At 40.7% G+C, this 16,237-nt stretch overlaps 1 protein-coding gene across 10 annotated transcripts in view; it reads left to right on the top strand.

Moving 5' to 3' along the window:
• pdzd2 (PDZ domain containing 2) overlaps positions 1 to 1,976 on the top strand; it is a 98,211-nt gene extending 96,235 nt beyond the window's left edge. For 9 of the 10 annotated variants that reach the window (XM_044196121.1, XM_044196125.1, XM_044196123.1 and 6 more), the window contains one exon: positions 529 to 1,976. In XM_044196121.1, the coding sequence (XP_044052056.1) occupies positions 529 to 689 (161 nt within the window). In that variant the 3' untranslated portion in view covers positions 690 to 1,976. The remainder of the gene's footprint in view (positions 1 to 528) is intronic. The other variant, XR_006378023.1, reaches the window with a different exon arrangement.
• Positions 1,977 to 16,237: the final 14,261 nt, after the last annotated feature.

Raw genomic sequence — 16,237 nt, 5'->3', positions numbered from 1 at the left:
CAGAGTTGATGTGAACAGCGAAATCAGGAGAGGTTCATTCCTTTCTCAATGAAAGAGGTAAAATTGGTGTAACCATATTCGCTATAACTGAGTTAATTTAGATTAACAAACAGACGCAGACAGAAACAAGATACTTCAGGGTTTAGGGTTATCATTCATTGTCCATCACAAGCTCGAAAGAGTTGCACTCTCCGCAACTCTTTCGAGCTCTCCGCGCTACTCCACTCTGCTCTCTTCTTCCTCTACTCTTGCTTCTCTGGTGACTGCCCTCTTGCAGGCTCATACTAAGTAATTTGCACTGGCTGAGAACTGTGGAGGCTGCTGTGGCAATAATTAATAACAAGAGCTTTTATAAATTGCTATGATACAACAACTTGCAAATTCTCTTCATGTTTCATCTGAACGCACTTTCAGGCTTGCACTCTTCTGTAGCACACCCTCAAAGCAGTGTGTGGTTTTCAAGAAATTTGGGGAAAACAAAATCTGTAACTTTAAGTAAGGATGAATTTGTGTACTCCTCTTCAACAGGAGGTGCTGCAGAGCTGTCCAGGCTCATTGAAGTTGGCGATGAGGTCCTGTCTATCAATTGCTGTTCTCTGGAGGGCCTCATGCACCATGATGCCTGGAAAATCATCAAAGCCACTAACGAAGGGCCCAAGCACCTCCTCATCCGCAAGCCCAGTACCTGACTGTAATGAGCAAGGAAATAGAAACCTCCTGAGAAGGGCCAATATTAAACACCCCTCCAAAACAGGGTATGGACAGGTCAAATTGGATGGACAACTAACTGTTGTGGTGTATAATGCTGAATTATTATTTATTTCAGATGGGAAGTGCAGTTTGTTTACAATAGGTTTACTTTGGAACACTAAAGAAAATTTGGTTGTCAGTTCTTTTTTTTTTAATAAAGTCAGTATGTGAAAAGATCTATGGCTGGTCATGGTTATAGCATTCATGCTAACAATTGTTAATAACCACAAATTGGGAAAAAAGTAGCTCAACAAATTGTTATGGTCACTCTAAGTTTTGGATATGGAACTGTCCTACAAACAATTCAAAGTCCTCACCAACATTTCAAACCTTTTATTATATGGTTGTCTACTTTAGTTTTACAACATATTATCAGTTTAACTAAAGCTGAGGCCCACAGAGCCTGAGGAACAACACAGCACATATTCTTGACTTCCTTACAGTCAAGAAGAAATAGCCATCTCATGTTATTCATCTCTGAAGCTTCTACTGTTGAAGCTTCCAGACTACCTCACATCTCTTCTCTCATTTAAATCTAGTAACTACAGAACACAATCCAGTAACTATCTAACCTTAGATATCCCTCATGTACGCACTAATGTTAGCAGAACTGGTTTCAGGTATATGCACCTTTTTAAATGGAGTGAACTGCAAACTGCCCTCAAACTACAGTCTTACATTCCCCTTGGTGATTTTACAGCTTTATTATCTGATATTTTTTTATGATTCTTGTAACTGTTTTGACTAATTCCTTGTTTATTGTGTAGTTGAGTTTATTCTGTTTGCTGATTGTGTTCTTGTGAATGTTTCTTGTTCTCAGGTCTCTCCTGGAAAAGATATCTTAATCTCAATGAGACTGCCTGATTAAATAAAGATTAAATATAAAAAACAAACAAACATATTTGTGCTATTATTCTTACAATTAAACGTAAATGATCCTAAATGTTAAGACTTGGTCTCAGCTCCAAAATTATTTAAGAGGGCTCCAGTGGAAGGCTCTCTTAAGTCAGTTAGGAGTGACCAGCAGAGTGAGCAGCTGCACACTTAAAACACTCAATATGGAGTGAGTCATGGAAAAATGAGAGACATCCCGCAGATAGAAACGAATAAAAGAGCAGGGAGAGTTAATAGATCATTAGAATAGTTATAATTTGAATAAGTTCTCTTTCAAATCAAACATCTTAAGATATGAGTGGAAAGTTTTGTTCTTGCAACTGCATTTCTAACATTTTTTGACTCAAACGTAGCTTAACTATGTCATGTGATATTCTACTTATAGAACATACATATATACATATACATATTAAAACAAATATTACTGGGACCACTACAGGAAATTGCAGATGAACATTTAATATCCAGGAATTCACATTATAAACACGGCCACTGATTATCTGTGTAACAATTTGGCCACATTATAGCACATTGACCATACATGGTCCAGCCATATACTAGGTTTCAAACTAGTTTTGTTAACCTAAAAGTAACCATAACCTGACTTTTCAACTTTTTTCTCTCCAAGTTTCGAACAATCAATTCCCCTAGACTGTGGTCACTGCTAGTTGGCTTCTTTCCACTTACCAGTCATAGACAAGGTGCGGCATGCTCAGAATTTCCCACAGTCCCCTCATATCCACAACCACCTCTGTGTAGGCACCCTGACCAGCAGTCACTAGTGCAGGGACAAGGACATGGTGCCTCACCAGTTTCTTACTAGTGAAAACTGCCAGTTCAGTTTTTTAGAACACACAACCAATGTGAATGGGCCAGAGTGGCTGAGCACCACTGTGTGTCCATAGTTCTAATCAAACCCTGAGATTTACCCTAACCCAGAAGTCTAATAGATCCCTTTTACATAATCATGGGTACTGCTTACACCTATCACTGATACATTATGGTCACTTGAAAGGAATGAGTAACAAACAGCATTCTAGAAAGATCATTTACACTGTCTTCAACCTGAGCCTGAGTCTCCAAAAGGTCCCTGTTCTGTGGAAGACATCTTGCCTCGTTCCTGTGCTGAAGATGCCGCATCCCAGTGGCTCCAGGACTACAGACCCGTGGCACTGACCTCCCACATAATGAAGACCCTGGAGAGACTGGTGCTGGAACAGCTGCGGCTCATGGTCAGACCCCTCCTAGACCCCCTACAGTTCGCCTACCAGCCCCGGCTGGGAGTTGAGGATGCCATCATCTTCCTGCTTAACCGCATCCACACCCACCTGGACAAGCACGTTGAGGATCATGTTTTTTGACTTCTCCAGTGCTTTCAACACCATCCGGCCTGCCCTGCTGGGGGAGAAGCTGGCAGCGATGCAGGTGGATGCCCCCCTTGTGTCCTGGATTGTGGACTACCTGACTGGCAGACCACAGCATGTGCACCTGCAGCACTGTGTGTCGGACAGCGTGGTCAGCAGCACTGGGGCCCCTCGGGGGACTGTCCTCTCTCCCTTCCTCTTCACCATCTACACCACTGACTTCAGCTACCACACAGAGTCCTGCCACCTTCAGAAGTTTTCTGATGACTCTGCTGTGGTGGGATGTATCAGCGGTAGTGATGAGTCTGAGTACAGGGCTGTGGTGGGGAACTTTGTCTCATGGTGTGAGCAGAACCATCTGCAGCTTAATGCAACAAAGTCTAAGGAGCTGGTTGTGGATCTACGGAGGGCCAAGGCACCAGTGACCCCGGTTTCCATCCAGGGGGTCAGTGTGGACATGGTAAAGGATTACAAGTACCTGGGAGTACACATGGACAATAAACTGGACTACGCTAAGAACACTCAAGCTCTGTACAGGAAGGGCCAGAGCCGCCTCTATTTTCTGAGGAGGCTGAGGTCCTTCAACATCTGCCGGACAATGCTGAAGATGTTTTATGAGTCTGTGGTGGCCAGTGCTATCCTGTATGCTGTTGCATGCTTGGGCAGCAGGTTAAGGGTAGCAGACACCAACAGACTCAACAAACTGATCCATAAGGCCAGTGACATTGTGGGGGTGGAGCTGGACTCTCTGTCGGTGGTGGCAGAGAGGAGGATGCTGGCCAAACTACATGCCATCTTGCACAATGTCTCCCACCCGCTCCATGACATGTTGGTCAAGCAAAGGAGTACCTTCAGCAAAAGACTCATCCCCCCAAAAAGCACCACAGAGCGCCACAAGAAGTCATTCCTGCCTGTGGCCATCAAACTTTAACTCCTCCCTCTAAGTGTTAGTACGTATGACACTAGGTCAACAAACTGGACATTGATCATTACATCTCTGCCATACTTGAAATAATTGTGCAATATTCTGTGTTAATACTCCTGTGAAATATTTAGTTTTTCCTATTTATTATTCATACCTCCATTACTGCTGTTGCACTACTACTTATTACTTATATTAATACATTGTATTATTATACCGTATTATCATCATCAACCGGTAAACCCACTTGGTACTTCACACTTATTTTATTTTATACTTATACCCACTTGGTACTTAATTTATTTTCTGACCTGTTTTTATAGTTTTTATAATGTATTGTATTATATTTTTTTGCTAGTAGTTTCTCCTGTGTGCACTGACGTAAAAAGCGAGCCACTGTAACAAAGAGTTTCCCTTCGGGGATCAATAAAGTATTTCTGATTCTGATTCAGATTTAAAGGGATATTTGTATTTTATGACATAAGGTAGTATGAGTTACTCACAGGTAGTAATATGAATATGTAAATACTAAGATTTCCAGCTAGAATGAGACAATAATGAGCCAAAACTTGTAAAACAAAAACATTTCATGCCATCATGCAGTTTGCTTCCCAGGCAAAAGATGGGCTGTTCTAACCATCTGGGCCCGTATTTATCGATGTTCTAAGAATTACACTTAAGATGTTCTAAAGAAAGAGTAAGAGTTCTTCGCTGAGTGTGAAGAATAAGACACATTTATCAAGCACCTCGTTCCTACTTTCAGTAAATTGTTGGAGGAACATATGAGAGCAGCTCTCAACTGATCACATGATTAATCACATGCAGGAACAGCCAATCAGAGACAAGGATTTACATCCATATTGAGACTGATCAATATGGACTGATAATCTTACTCAGTGATATGCTATTCTACATAAACATATGCATTAAATTTAGAAAGAAGATAAAGTGGTGCAACATCCTATAGAATGTTCAAATCAAAACTACTGTACCCTGTCTTCTGAATTTTACATATTGCTTCAGCTAACGTGTTATTCATTATGACCAATGCTGTTGTCTAGAATCACTCCAAAACATGTCTCAGGTGTGTTCATCTGTTTCTGTTCTGCAGCCACTTAGGATCTAGTCTTAACCAGCTTAACCAGACTTCTCGAGCTCTCTTACATTTAAGAGCATTTTTAAGTTGTAAAATGTTTTTTCATAAATAACTTTTATTGTTAAGTTTGCAAATAGGGGTAAAAGTGGAAGATTTTTCCATTTATCTTTCACTTAATTCCAAAATTTAACTTTAAGAAGTTTAATAAATACAGGCCCTGATAGTTTGTGTTGTAAGCAGTCTGACAGGAAGCTCTGCAGGCTCTCCTCAATGGTTTAAAAAAGGTGACAATGAATAATCATAACGGGATTCATCAATTCGACAATATGGTACGAATTACCTGCTTCAAATTAGGAGTACAGATATATTAAATTTTAAGACTCCCCTGATGTGGCTTAATTCACAAATGCATTTTTTTCAACAGGGAATTATCTATGGCTCCTTCAGCCAATCATATAAGCTTAGATTCGAGGGTATGATTTAATGTGATCACATAGCATTACAACTACATAGTCTGCAATTCAAGATGTATATGTATGTGTGTACTGTGATTTTCAGCATTAATAACAGAAATTAGCACAGCATTGTGGGTCAACACAAATATTAGTTAAAGATAACACAAGTAAACACAAGATGGCATTTCATGCTCGAAAACCCTCCAATGTGGCTGAATTACAACAATTCTGCAAAGATTCTGCAAAGGGCCAAAATACCTCCACAGTGCTGTAAAAGACTCATTGCAAGTTATCACAAATGCTTGATTGCAGTTGTTGCTGCTGATGATCTGAAACATTTCAGTGTGACAAACATGCAAACACTTTTTCACACCACTGTATGCATACATACATACACACATATACACACACATACACATATATATATACACACACACTCACACACACACACACATACAGTACATACATACACACATACATACCTGTACATATTGTAGAAAAGGTTTCAGTCGTAGTCATCTGGACACTGTTTTCAGAATCAAGACGTTTCGGCTACCATCCGGAAGTCATCCTCATTTGTGAAAAAATGGGACAGGAAGATGACTACGACTGAAACCTTTTCTACGATAGAACACTCCTGGACGAATGAGGGACTACACCGTCCTACCTGTACACACACACACACATACACACACATATATACATACGTGTTTCTTTTGTAGGAGGTGGTTCAGACCTTTGATTAACATGCTGATGTGAGTAGGATAAAAGGTGGGACACAGTTCCCAGGACAGTTTTGTGAAGAAGTTAATTCTGGTACTGCAGACCTGTATGGTTGAAGATTTAATCTTTTGAATGAAATGGGCAAATGTTATAAGATAAATTGGCGAGAGGATTCGGAAGGATAGGATGAGGGTCGTGTATGGTTGGATGAAGGGGATTGATTGCATGGGGATGAGCGGGGGTCGATTAGAGTCGTGATGGGCTGAAGTGGCTAGGAACCCAGGTGGCTAGGAACCCAGGGATCGAGACTCAGGATGGGGGCACGTCTTGATGAGCTTCTGCTTCATAATCCCCCAAAATTAACTTTGTGGTATTAAGTGAGAATGAGCTCATTGAATGTTGCTGAGGTGGCTGTGGATGTAGCTGTGGTAAGCTTGGGAAGACCAGCAGCCAAGAATTTTTTTATGGTGTGGTCTAGGATTCCTAGTCTGGAAGCTGTTGAAGCAGCTCTGATGCAGAAGAAGTGACTGGAGTATAGTTCCAGAGAAATCCCTGACTTGAACAGAATTTGGTGGAGATGGTGGTGGAACCAGAAGCGCATAGTGACTGCCTGATTCGGTGCTGAAGAGCATGTCCTGTGGAGAAGCGCGTGGGCTAGTCTCTGGTTTAGGTAGGTTTGGATCGGTTCGAAAGGGCTCAGATAGAGTTTAAACAGGAGGAGGAAAATGGGGTGAAAGGCTGAGTTGGTTGGGTTTTTTGTGTCTGGGGAGAGGACAGAAATGTCAGGGAGGCTCACGTGCCGTGATGGGTCGTAGGTGGAGGTGAATTCCGAGCATTATTGTGTAGTATTCTCCTTCCCTTGTGTGTCTTGTGTTTTACTTCCTGTCTTTGTTTTCCCTCCAGTTTTGATTGTTGGTCCTTCCTTGATTGTTTGCACCTGAGTCTCGTTGTGTCACCTCCCCTAGGGTATTTAGTCTGGGTCTCTTCTTTGTTCAGTGTTGGATCATCGTTGTACACATGGTGTTGTTCCTGCTGAGCATTGTCACTGTAAGTTTGTGTTGGATTCTTTGTTCTCCCGTGGACCTTGTTTGGATTTTTGGATTTTGCCTGCTCCCTTGTGAACTGTTTTTTCCACCTTGGACTCACTCCCCTGCTTTCACCTCTGTCAGCCGATAGCTTATCTGCCTTTTGTCTATTCATTACCTGTCTGCTTACCGGTCTGCCTGTACTTGCCTGCATACCACCCCACAATAAACACGGTAGTCATCCGGCTATTTCACCCTTCCTCTTCATCTGCTTTTGGGTCCACATACCTCTATACAGCACCCCTTATGACAGCTAGGTGGATTATTGTTTATGGAAGGGGCTGGAGCTCCGGAAAGGAGTTTTATAAAGAAGTTGATACTGCTGAGGTACACTTGGGTGGTGGATGTTCTGATTTTGAGAACTTGAGTGAGATTAATTTATGAAGCTGGTTAAAGATATAATGTTGAAGGAAGGAAATGGCAGGCTGAGCGAGGTATGGAAAGTTTTGAAACTGCTCCATCCTGAATAGTACAATGCAAGGGTTTTAGGAACGAGACTATTAATGATTGCTTGTTGTGATGCGGTGGCCAGGTGGAGAAGCTGGGGGTTCAGGTGAAGATGGTGGCTGAAAATGGAGGGACCTGATGTTGGATGAGGATTCGAAGTTCTGACAGGATTTGCTGCCTGAGGGAAGATGAAATGCAGGAGGGTCGTGTGGCCAGGGCAGGGGGGGAACAGCAGAGGCCAAGGTGAAATTGCTGGTGGTCGTGGGATTAATAAGGGGTAGAGCGAGAGGGCCGGTGAGGGAGGGCACCGTAGGAACAGAAAATGCAGTGGGATGTAGTGGGATGAGGGGGGTGTTGGGGAGGGAAGGGAACAGGGATAGAACAGGAGGAAATGGAGTGGGTCCAGAAAAAGGAATGGCATGACTTGTGACTGTGGCGGTATAGATAGCAGCGTAAGTGGAGTTTGCTGCAAGAGAAAAAGGAGCTGCGGGAGCATGCGGAGCCAAAGGAGCTATGTCAGCTGAAGGAAAGGAAGAAGAAAGGAAGCCGGGATCTAGGGATGCGTGTGCAGCCTGCTGGGACAGGGATGAGAGAAAATAGGAAAACACACAAGAAAAATCAGACAGAGGGAGCAGGCACGAGGGGTGATACAATCTGGCCCTCAGAGAGGGCTGAAGCAGTTTGCTGCACCACTGTAGTGAGCTGCATGCTGCATGCACATGGTGCTGGGTCGGACCCGGAAGCGAACGGCCGGCTGGAGCGTTGGTGGAAGTGGCTGTGTAGAGCTGGAATAGCCTAGCTTTGTCAGCAGTCCAGTGGAATGGGATTTGCTGGAGACAGGCGACTGCAGTTCAAGTTTGATAACACATGCCTCATCTGATAGATGTAGTGTGTGCCCCCCCCCACACACACACACAAAGCTAGTGTAGATGCTTAATTATTTTTCAATTACTTTTCACTCAAATCCTTGAAATGGTTGTCCTCCTAATTACATACATTACATAAGTAATATCTCCTAGTATCTTCTATTCAAAGAATACATTTAAAATGTAACAATTTATTTCTGACACCGGCTGATACACACACCAATGTGAATAAGGGGAGTACGGGTACATTTTTTCCCCCCCGACTTCAAGCACTGTGCCAGATCCACTTAAGAGTTTGACAAAGATTATTAAATTAACCAAATTCTATAAACACAGCAGCTTTGTGTTCATGAGGTAGTTACACATCTGGTTGTCCCCACTATCAATGTTACATTTAGTTTACATTTTTATACAGTCTCTAATTTGAAGATATTTCCAGAAACGTATTTCATGAATTCCATAATCAAGCCAGTCTTTCCAGTTTACTTCTTTCTTGCCAAAAGATACTTTTTAGGTACACCAAAGTGATGTGTAACCCATAATTTTATCAATCCGACTCCAAAACTCCCTTACATTTGCAATGATAGGATTGCAAATATTAATCTTCCCATACTGATATGAGAGAACTTTGATAGGTTGAAAAAAATAAATCCTTTTCCATTTTTACCAAATCCAAATTAGTTTTAATTCTACCCCAATGCATTGAAAGTCAGGCTGTTTTCATAAGGGAATTTGTCCTAAACCTAATCTAATCTCTCTTAAACACACATTTAACTTACATGAATTCTCTGTCTTCACTTTTCCCATAGGAAGCTTCTAACTATATCATTATATTGCTAATATAAATAACAAGTGGAACACAAAATAACACGTTTCAGCAGACCACACACCTTTAAAAATGGTTACAATGACAGTGGCCAAGTGTAAGAAATGACCACCAGATGTCAGTAAAAGCACACAGACAGGTGAGGAACCACTAACTTGAACTGAATGTCAAGGGCAGTCAGTGTGTTACTGTTCCTGCAGTGGTACCATGACTCCCACTGTTGAATGTTAAAACCTGGAAAGGATTATTTCTCTGCCTTCATCCGTATTTGAATGGCTCATTATGCATTTTTACCTTCACTTTACACTCATTTACTACATGAAATATACTTGTACAGTATTAGTACATTTAAGTATCACCTTTATATGTATTTTACTGAGAAAGGTCATTCTTTTTTAATCATGTCCAGACAGACACTGATAAGAACACTGATGGCACAGTGATGATCGCGATGAAAATCGCTGCTAGGACCTACCTGGAATGCATGACTTACAATGTATACAATGTGTAAAAGTAAAAAAGGAAAATTGATAAAACCTGAGAGCTTAAGCTTCTAAATTAAATAACTGAATATTTGCATAAAAGATGCAAATATCACATTTCTACAGTCTAAAGGCCCATACTGACCAGTTTCACAGTTCTAGCAGTGATGACAACCAAATGTTCACTTGCAGGAATAACTAATAGTATAGTTGAATAAATCCTGTTTCTGACTGAGGACGAGGACTGAAACACAATGCTGTGAGTGGATGTAATGGAGTGTGTGCCTGTGTGTGGTCCAAGAAACAGGACCTAAGTGTAAACCTACTCTGACAGCTGGGTCCATTAACTATTTTAATGTGTGTAAATATAACGTTCTGGCTAATGTGCACATGTGCCTTCATAGAGAATACGTTTCAAAGGAGAACTTGGAGACTTCTTTGAAGATCTGTAACATTTGATAATTAATCTATACAATCATGACTTATTATCAGCAGTGTAACTTACTGCATTACATGTAATAATGTATGTTATACCATGTTCTGGGTGAATGATCATTTTGAATTGCATGTGCATAACAATTCATAACAAGTCATTTAATGCAGACTTTGTTATCACTCCGCTAAATTCATTAAAGTTTCCTGCCGACATGTCTGCACTGTTAGAAGAGAACCCTATAACTGCAAATAAGTCAACTTTTCAGGGTCTTCCCGGAAAGTTCAACAGCCTTGTTTTAACCTTTTTACGATTTCTGTAAATAACAGCTGAATTGTCAAGATAAGTGAAATCAGGCAGCTGAGGGAGGAGGACTCACAGGTGCACACACATGCACACACAAGGCAAGCAGGCAAGATAAAGGGAAATTTACTTAAGGCAATGGTCAGAAACAGGCTTACGAGTTGGCAGCAGGATGGCAGTCTGAACAGTGAAACAAATCCAAGAGGGCACGAGTGGGGAGCAGGTCAGCAACAGGCAACAGGTCAAAATACACGCACAGGTAACAAGAAAGCAGGAACAGGTACAGGTGGCTGGATGCAAAGGCTATAAGCAACATAGCAACATTGACAATCTAGCCAGAAGCAGGTGGAGATGGGCTGGTATAAATACTGTGGTGGGTAATTGGGGAATGAGGAACAGGTGAGCAGGTGGACGTACGATTCAGGTGACTGGGACCGCTGGGAAAGTCTGAGGGCATCTGGTAGATGGATGGAGAATAAAAAGTCTGCAGAGTTCCTAAGAAATGCAGGGGCTTGGGGTTGTGGGAATGAGCCTGAAGGGAGGGACAGAGAGACAGAATGTTTGATGTTGTGACATTAATATACAATTCAACAGATATGGAGGATAAACTGTCCAATTATAAAATAATATTTACTTGTGTAATTAAGTGGATCTCAATTATTTTAAGATTTTTTTGGCCTTTTTGCCTATTATTGTTGTTATACCTAGAGTGAAGAGAAACATGGGAAGAGAGGAAGGGGAATGACAACAAAGGTTCCCAGCCGGAATTGGACTGGGGATGTTGCAATGCACGGTACAGGTTTCAGCTTTCTAAAGAGCTCTTCAAATTCAGAACTGCTCATAAACTCCACCTAACTGCACTCTTTTGTGTGGAACTAGTGCATCACTTCCTGTCTCTTTCTGTCAAACTCGAAAAACTCAGTATCAATTTAACACTGAGCAACCTCCCTAATAATAGTAACATATGTACATACAGTTCAGGAACTTGTGCCGAAACTAGGCATTCAATTAAAAATGAGAAGAAATGGAAAGAAGGAGCTAAATCTCACATTTTAGAAGCTGTAACAAGCCAATGGTTGGTATTTGATTAATGAACCAAAATATTGATTATCAAAATTAGTAGTTAATTTTGTAAGCTAATAAATTAAATTGCAACTTGTTTCAGCTTAATAATGAATTTAAATTAGACTCTTAAAGCATCATACAAAGCAAAGGATGTCTACAAATATACTACATGGTTAAAAGTATGTGGACACTCCAGCCATATGTGATAGTCGAACATGTGATTACAGAAAGCATTGGTATTAATCTGCAGTGAGTTTGGAACCTGGCTGCAGGGGTTTGCTCCCGTCCAGACACAGCAGCATCAGTGAGGTCCCACACTGATGTTGGCCGATCAGGTCCGGCTCACAGTCGGCGTTCCACTTCATCCCAAAGGCGTTGGATGGGGTTGAGGTCAGGGCTCTGTGCAGGCGGGTCAAGCTCTTCTGCACCAAACTGGGAAAACCATTTCTTTATGAACCTGGCTGTACTTTGGCATTATACTTTTGGCCACATAGTGTACATGCACACTGCACTAAATATTAAAATAGTGTAGTCATTATGCCAGAAAAGAAAAAGAAAAAAACATGATTCACTTCAATTTTATTTATATAGCGCCAATTCATAACAGTTACCTCATTGCACTTTTCCTATAGAGCAGGTCTAGACCGTACTCATTATAATATTATTTACAGAGACCTAACAAATCCCACCAACATTAGTGGCCAGAAAAACCTGCACAGAGGATTGTAAAACACTCAAACAGAGCAGAGCAGGTATTGTGCAGCAGGATGGCATCTCATGTCCCGGAAAGTTCTAGCAATGATCAGAGTGAGTTCCTTTAGACGAAGCCAAATCCACAGGTAAAAGTTGTCATTACATTACAAGGTGCTGAGTTTAGCTTAATGACCATAATTGCAGAATATCTCCAAGTTGTGCTCATTGGCGTAATTTGGACATTTCAGATAAAGATAGTACAGAATTGTGCTTCACAGTCAGTATAATACTTTACCTTTTCACGTAATGATTTAATGATTTTATGTGTAACGAGAGCTGTGGAAAACATTGGCATTTACGTCAGCAAATTCCACTCCACTTTCCAGAAAACAAAATGTGTCTTCTGTGAGACTTAGTAGGTGACACATGTTAATGAGCCACGATTAAGTGCAAGGCTGCTATTTGAGCTGAGGTCTAGGTTATTTTTTCATTCTGGAATTGCAGAGAAGTCATTCACTCTGTAAGATTGAATCTTTGTGCTGTATAGAAACATTGCTGTGTTTTGTGTTCTCCAAAAAACTCCTCTCAGCATTATTCCCCATAAAGTGAGAACAACTGTTGGTACAAGACATACAAAGAGACCAGAGGTGGAGTATAACTAAGTACATTTGCTCAAGTACTATACATGAGTACAATTCTGACATACTCGTACCATTTTATGCTACTTTATACTTCTACTCCAGTACATTTCAGATAGAAATGTTGTACTTTTTTCTCCACTACATGTATTTTACAGCTGTAGTTTCTAGCTACTTTGAAGATTCAGATTTTACACACAAAACAACCTATAAAATACAATGCATTGTTATAGATTAAACTACCCAACAACAATTTACAAAGTAGTTCAAATTAGCTCCCCTCTACAATTACACTTGAACTTGCTGAAATACTTCTAGACTTTTACTTAAAGCTGCATTCATTGATTTTTGGCCACTTGGGAGCAGCATAACAAGCTGTTATTATGGCGAACATTTGAGCAAACAGTTGCCTATTTACACATCCAGCAGACATGGCACAACATTACCATTCTGTCTGAGTCTGTTTATGTCCACCTGATAAATGTAAGTCTAATCTTCACTCTCCTTTTACCTCTGGTTGGTCTCCACCAAGAAAAATATCGGTCTCTTTAGCTGCTAAAGGCTCCACCATGTTCACCAGCTGCTCTCTAACTGTGTCTGCCTGCTGTTTGCTGCTGGACACGTAGTGTACAGTGGGTTTATCAGAGCTTTTTCACTGCTGCTGTTCGAAACAAGGTTGATGAGAGAGAAGAAAGCGAAAACAATGACTTATAGGAGGCTAGCAAGCACCGCAGAGCTAAGAAGAGCTGCAGAGTTGGTGATAATTCTCTGTGATCACAGTCATCAGAGGGAACCGAAGACATGGGTGGCCTGCACAGTTGAGATCGGTGGGGTGGGAAGCTCAGGCACAGAGCAAACTGTAGATAACGACATCAATTGTTTACATTTACACTGTTAAACACGAATGTGTACTGGTTTCAAAATATCAACAGTGAGTTGGAAAGACAATTTTGGTATACGGAAACAATCATCATGTCATCAAAATATGGCTGGATCTTACTTGTGTAGAAACAGAGTATTTAGACATTTTGTAAAAGTGCGTGGAACATGGTGAGTGTACAGGTGGAAAGCAGAGAGGGGGTTCACTGTGCATGTGTGGACTGAGAACTTCTTTATGGATGTTATTTCTGTCACAAAAACTATAATAGAATCTATTTATACACCATTACCATTATAGTTGTTTTGTGGGGACATAATTTAACAGTGATTAAGTAGCAACCTACCTGCTCTTAACTGCAATGTTTTGAAAATGTCCACCCTGTGACACAGTGGTAAAAGAAGGGAACTACGCCTGCACTGTCCCTGCTCAGGTGTTCACATGGCTAAAAATAGTAGCATATATCCACATGCAACCTCAGCTCAACTTTGGCGAAAGTTGGATATGACCTGAACTATACACTACACTGCAGAGGTAATTAAATAAAGAAATTAAAGACGGTGTAGTCCCTCATTCGTCCAGGAGCGTTCTATCGTAGAAAAGGTTTCAGTCGTAGTCATCTGGACACTGTTTTCAGAATCAAGACGTTTCGGCTCCCATCCGAAGTCATTCTCAATTGTGAAAAATTCCCGTCCAATTTTTTCACAATTGAAAATGACTTCCGGATGGGAGCCGAAACGTCTTGATTCTGAAAACAGTGTCCAGATGACTACGACTGAAACCTTTTCTACGAAAGAAATTAAAGCTTAATCCTAAATATAACAGGTGGCTACTGACCTCCTGTCCTTTTCCAGTACGGGTTCCATGTGTGAAATAAGCCTTAAAGATATAATCCTTAAGATTTTCATAGATTTTTTGTTTATTTTTCTGCAATAGCCATTCAATGTATTTACATTCTGTAATTACCTTTCTATATAGTAGTTTTCATCGTTAGTGGCAGAGTCCGCCACTCCTGCCCTGGATTCAGATGCTTGGTTGCACAGTCTGTTGTATTTCTGACACAGTAGCTGCTCACAGAGAGTTGGCTGTAGTATTAAACAGCACATGCTGTTACTATGTTAACCATGGGTGTCGCCAAATCAGCTAGGACTGAAATCTAAAGGATTACAACTTAAATTGATTTTATTCAATTCATAAATGAACTAAAGTTACAATAGTACAGTACATTCATGAGTAGTCTACATTTCCCGACTCAATGTACTAACATGAAACCGTCTTTAACAAATCCAAATGTTGTTTCTCAAAAAGTACAGTTAGCTTTTAAAAATATCAGTCATCATTTGTAAAGTGACCACTGCAGAGCCTTGTGATCTCTGTGGGCTCCAAGTTCACCACGGTCTCTCCTGCTGTAGTTTTCTCCTAAACCACACAGCTTTTAATTGCAGATATAAATAAATCCCTGTGGTTTTTATTGAAAGGATAAAATGTATCTCTGGGTTTGGTACTTCTTCTGTTCATGCAGTTTTTACCCAACGTGTGTCTGGCACAGAGGAAAATATCTTATCTGATTTGTGAAACTTGCTACTATGGAAGCGTATACCGGACTATTATTGTCAAATGCAGTTGTCATTTTCATTTTGACACAAATATTGCTTGCATCAATGGAAAATCAGGTTACATTGTTTATATTTCATAAGTTTGAATTAACATTTGAATATTGTCCACTGCACAGCGGGTTGCAACTTTGAAAATTAAATGTCAAACAGCTTTTCTGTTTTCATTTTAATATGGTCATAGAACACGCATATAAGTATGTGAAAATGAAAATTGGATTATTGCATTTTCATTTTAATATTTACTCAAAAGACATGTGGGAAATGATAATGCTATTGTGGAATTACATTTAGATTTTCAAGTTTACATTATCATTTGCATAGTCCAGTATATGCTTCCATAAGCTACCTCAGCAGTCACTATTATTGCATTACATGCCTGCTGGACCAGATAGCGTGTTTTCCCCAAGTGCTTAGGACCCCAAAATGAAATCTGCCCACATCATCTATTTAAGGTTTAACACACTGGCATTACTTGGAGTTCGATTTTTTAGTTTGTGCTGCCCTGGCTGCAGCCGTGCTATATGTGCATCATGAATAAATGCATCTTTGAAAAACACAGGAACATTCTGGATTTTGTTAGTTGTGTCGGGCTTACAGAACCATAACTGCCACTAACTATCTGCACTCGTGCTGTGTTGAAGCGGCTCATTCATTGTGAGCTCGGCAGCGGTGTAGCTTTAAGAAGGAGGTGGGCAGCGCTCC

Source organism: Siniperca chuatsi, linkage group LG5 (genome assembly GCF_020085105.1).
Source record: "Siniperca chuatsi isolate FFG_IHB_CAS linkage group LG5, ASM2008510v1, whole genome shotgun sequence".
In the NCBI taxonomy this organism is placed as follows: Eukaryota; Metazoa; Chordata; class Actinopteri; order Centrarchiformes; family Sinipercidae; genus Siniperca; species Siniperca chuatsi.
This window is presented reverse-complemented; position numbering and strand designations above follow the sequence as displayed.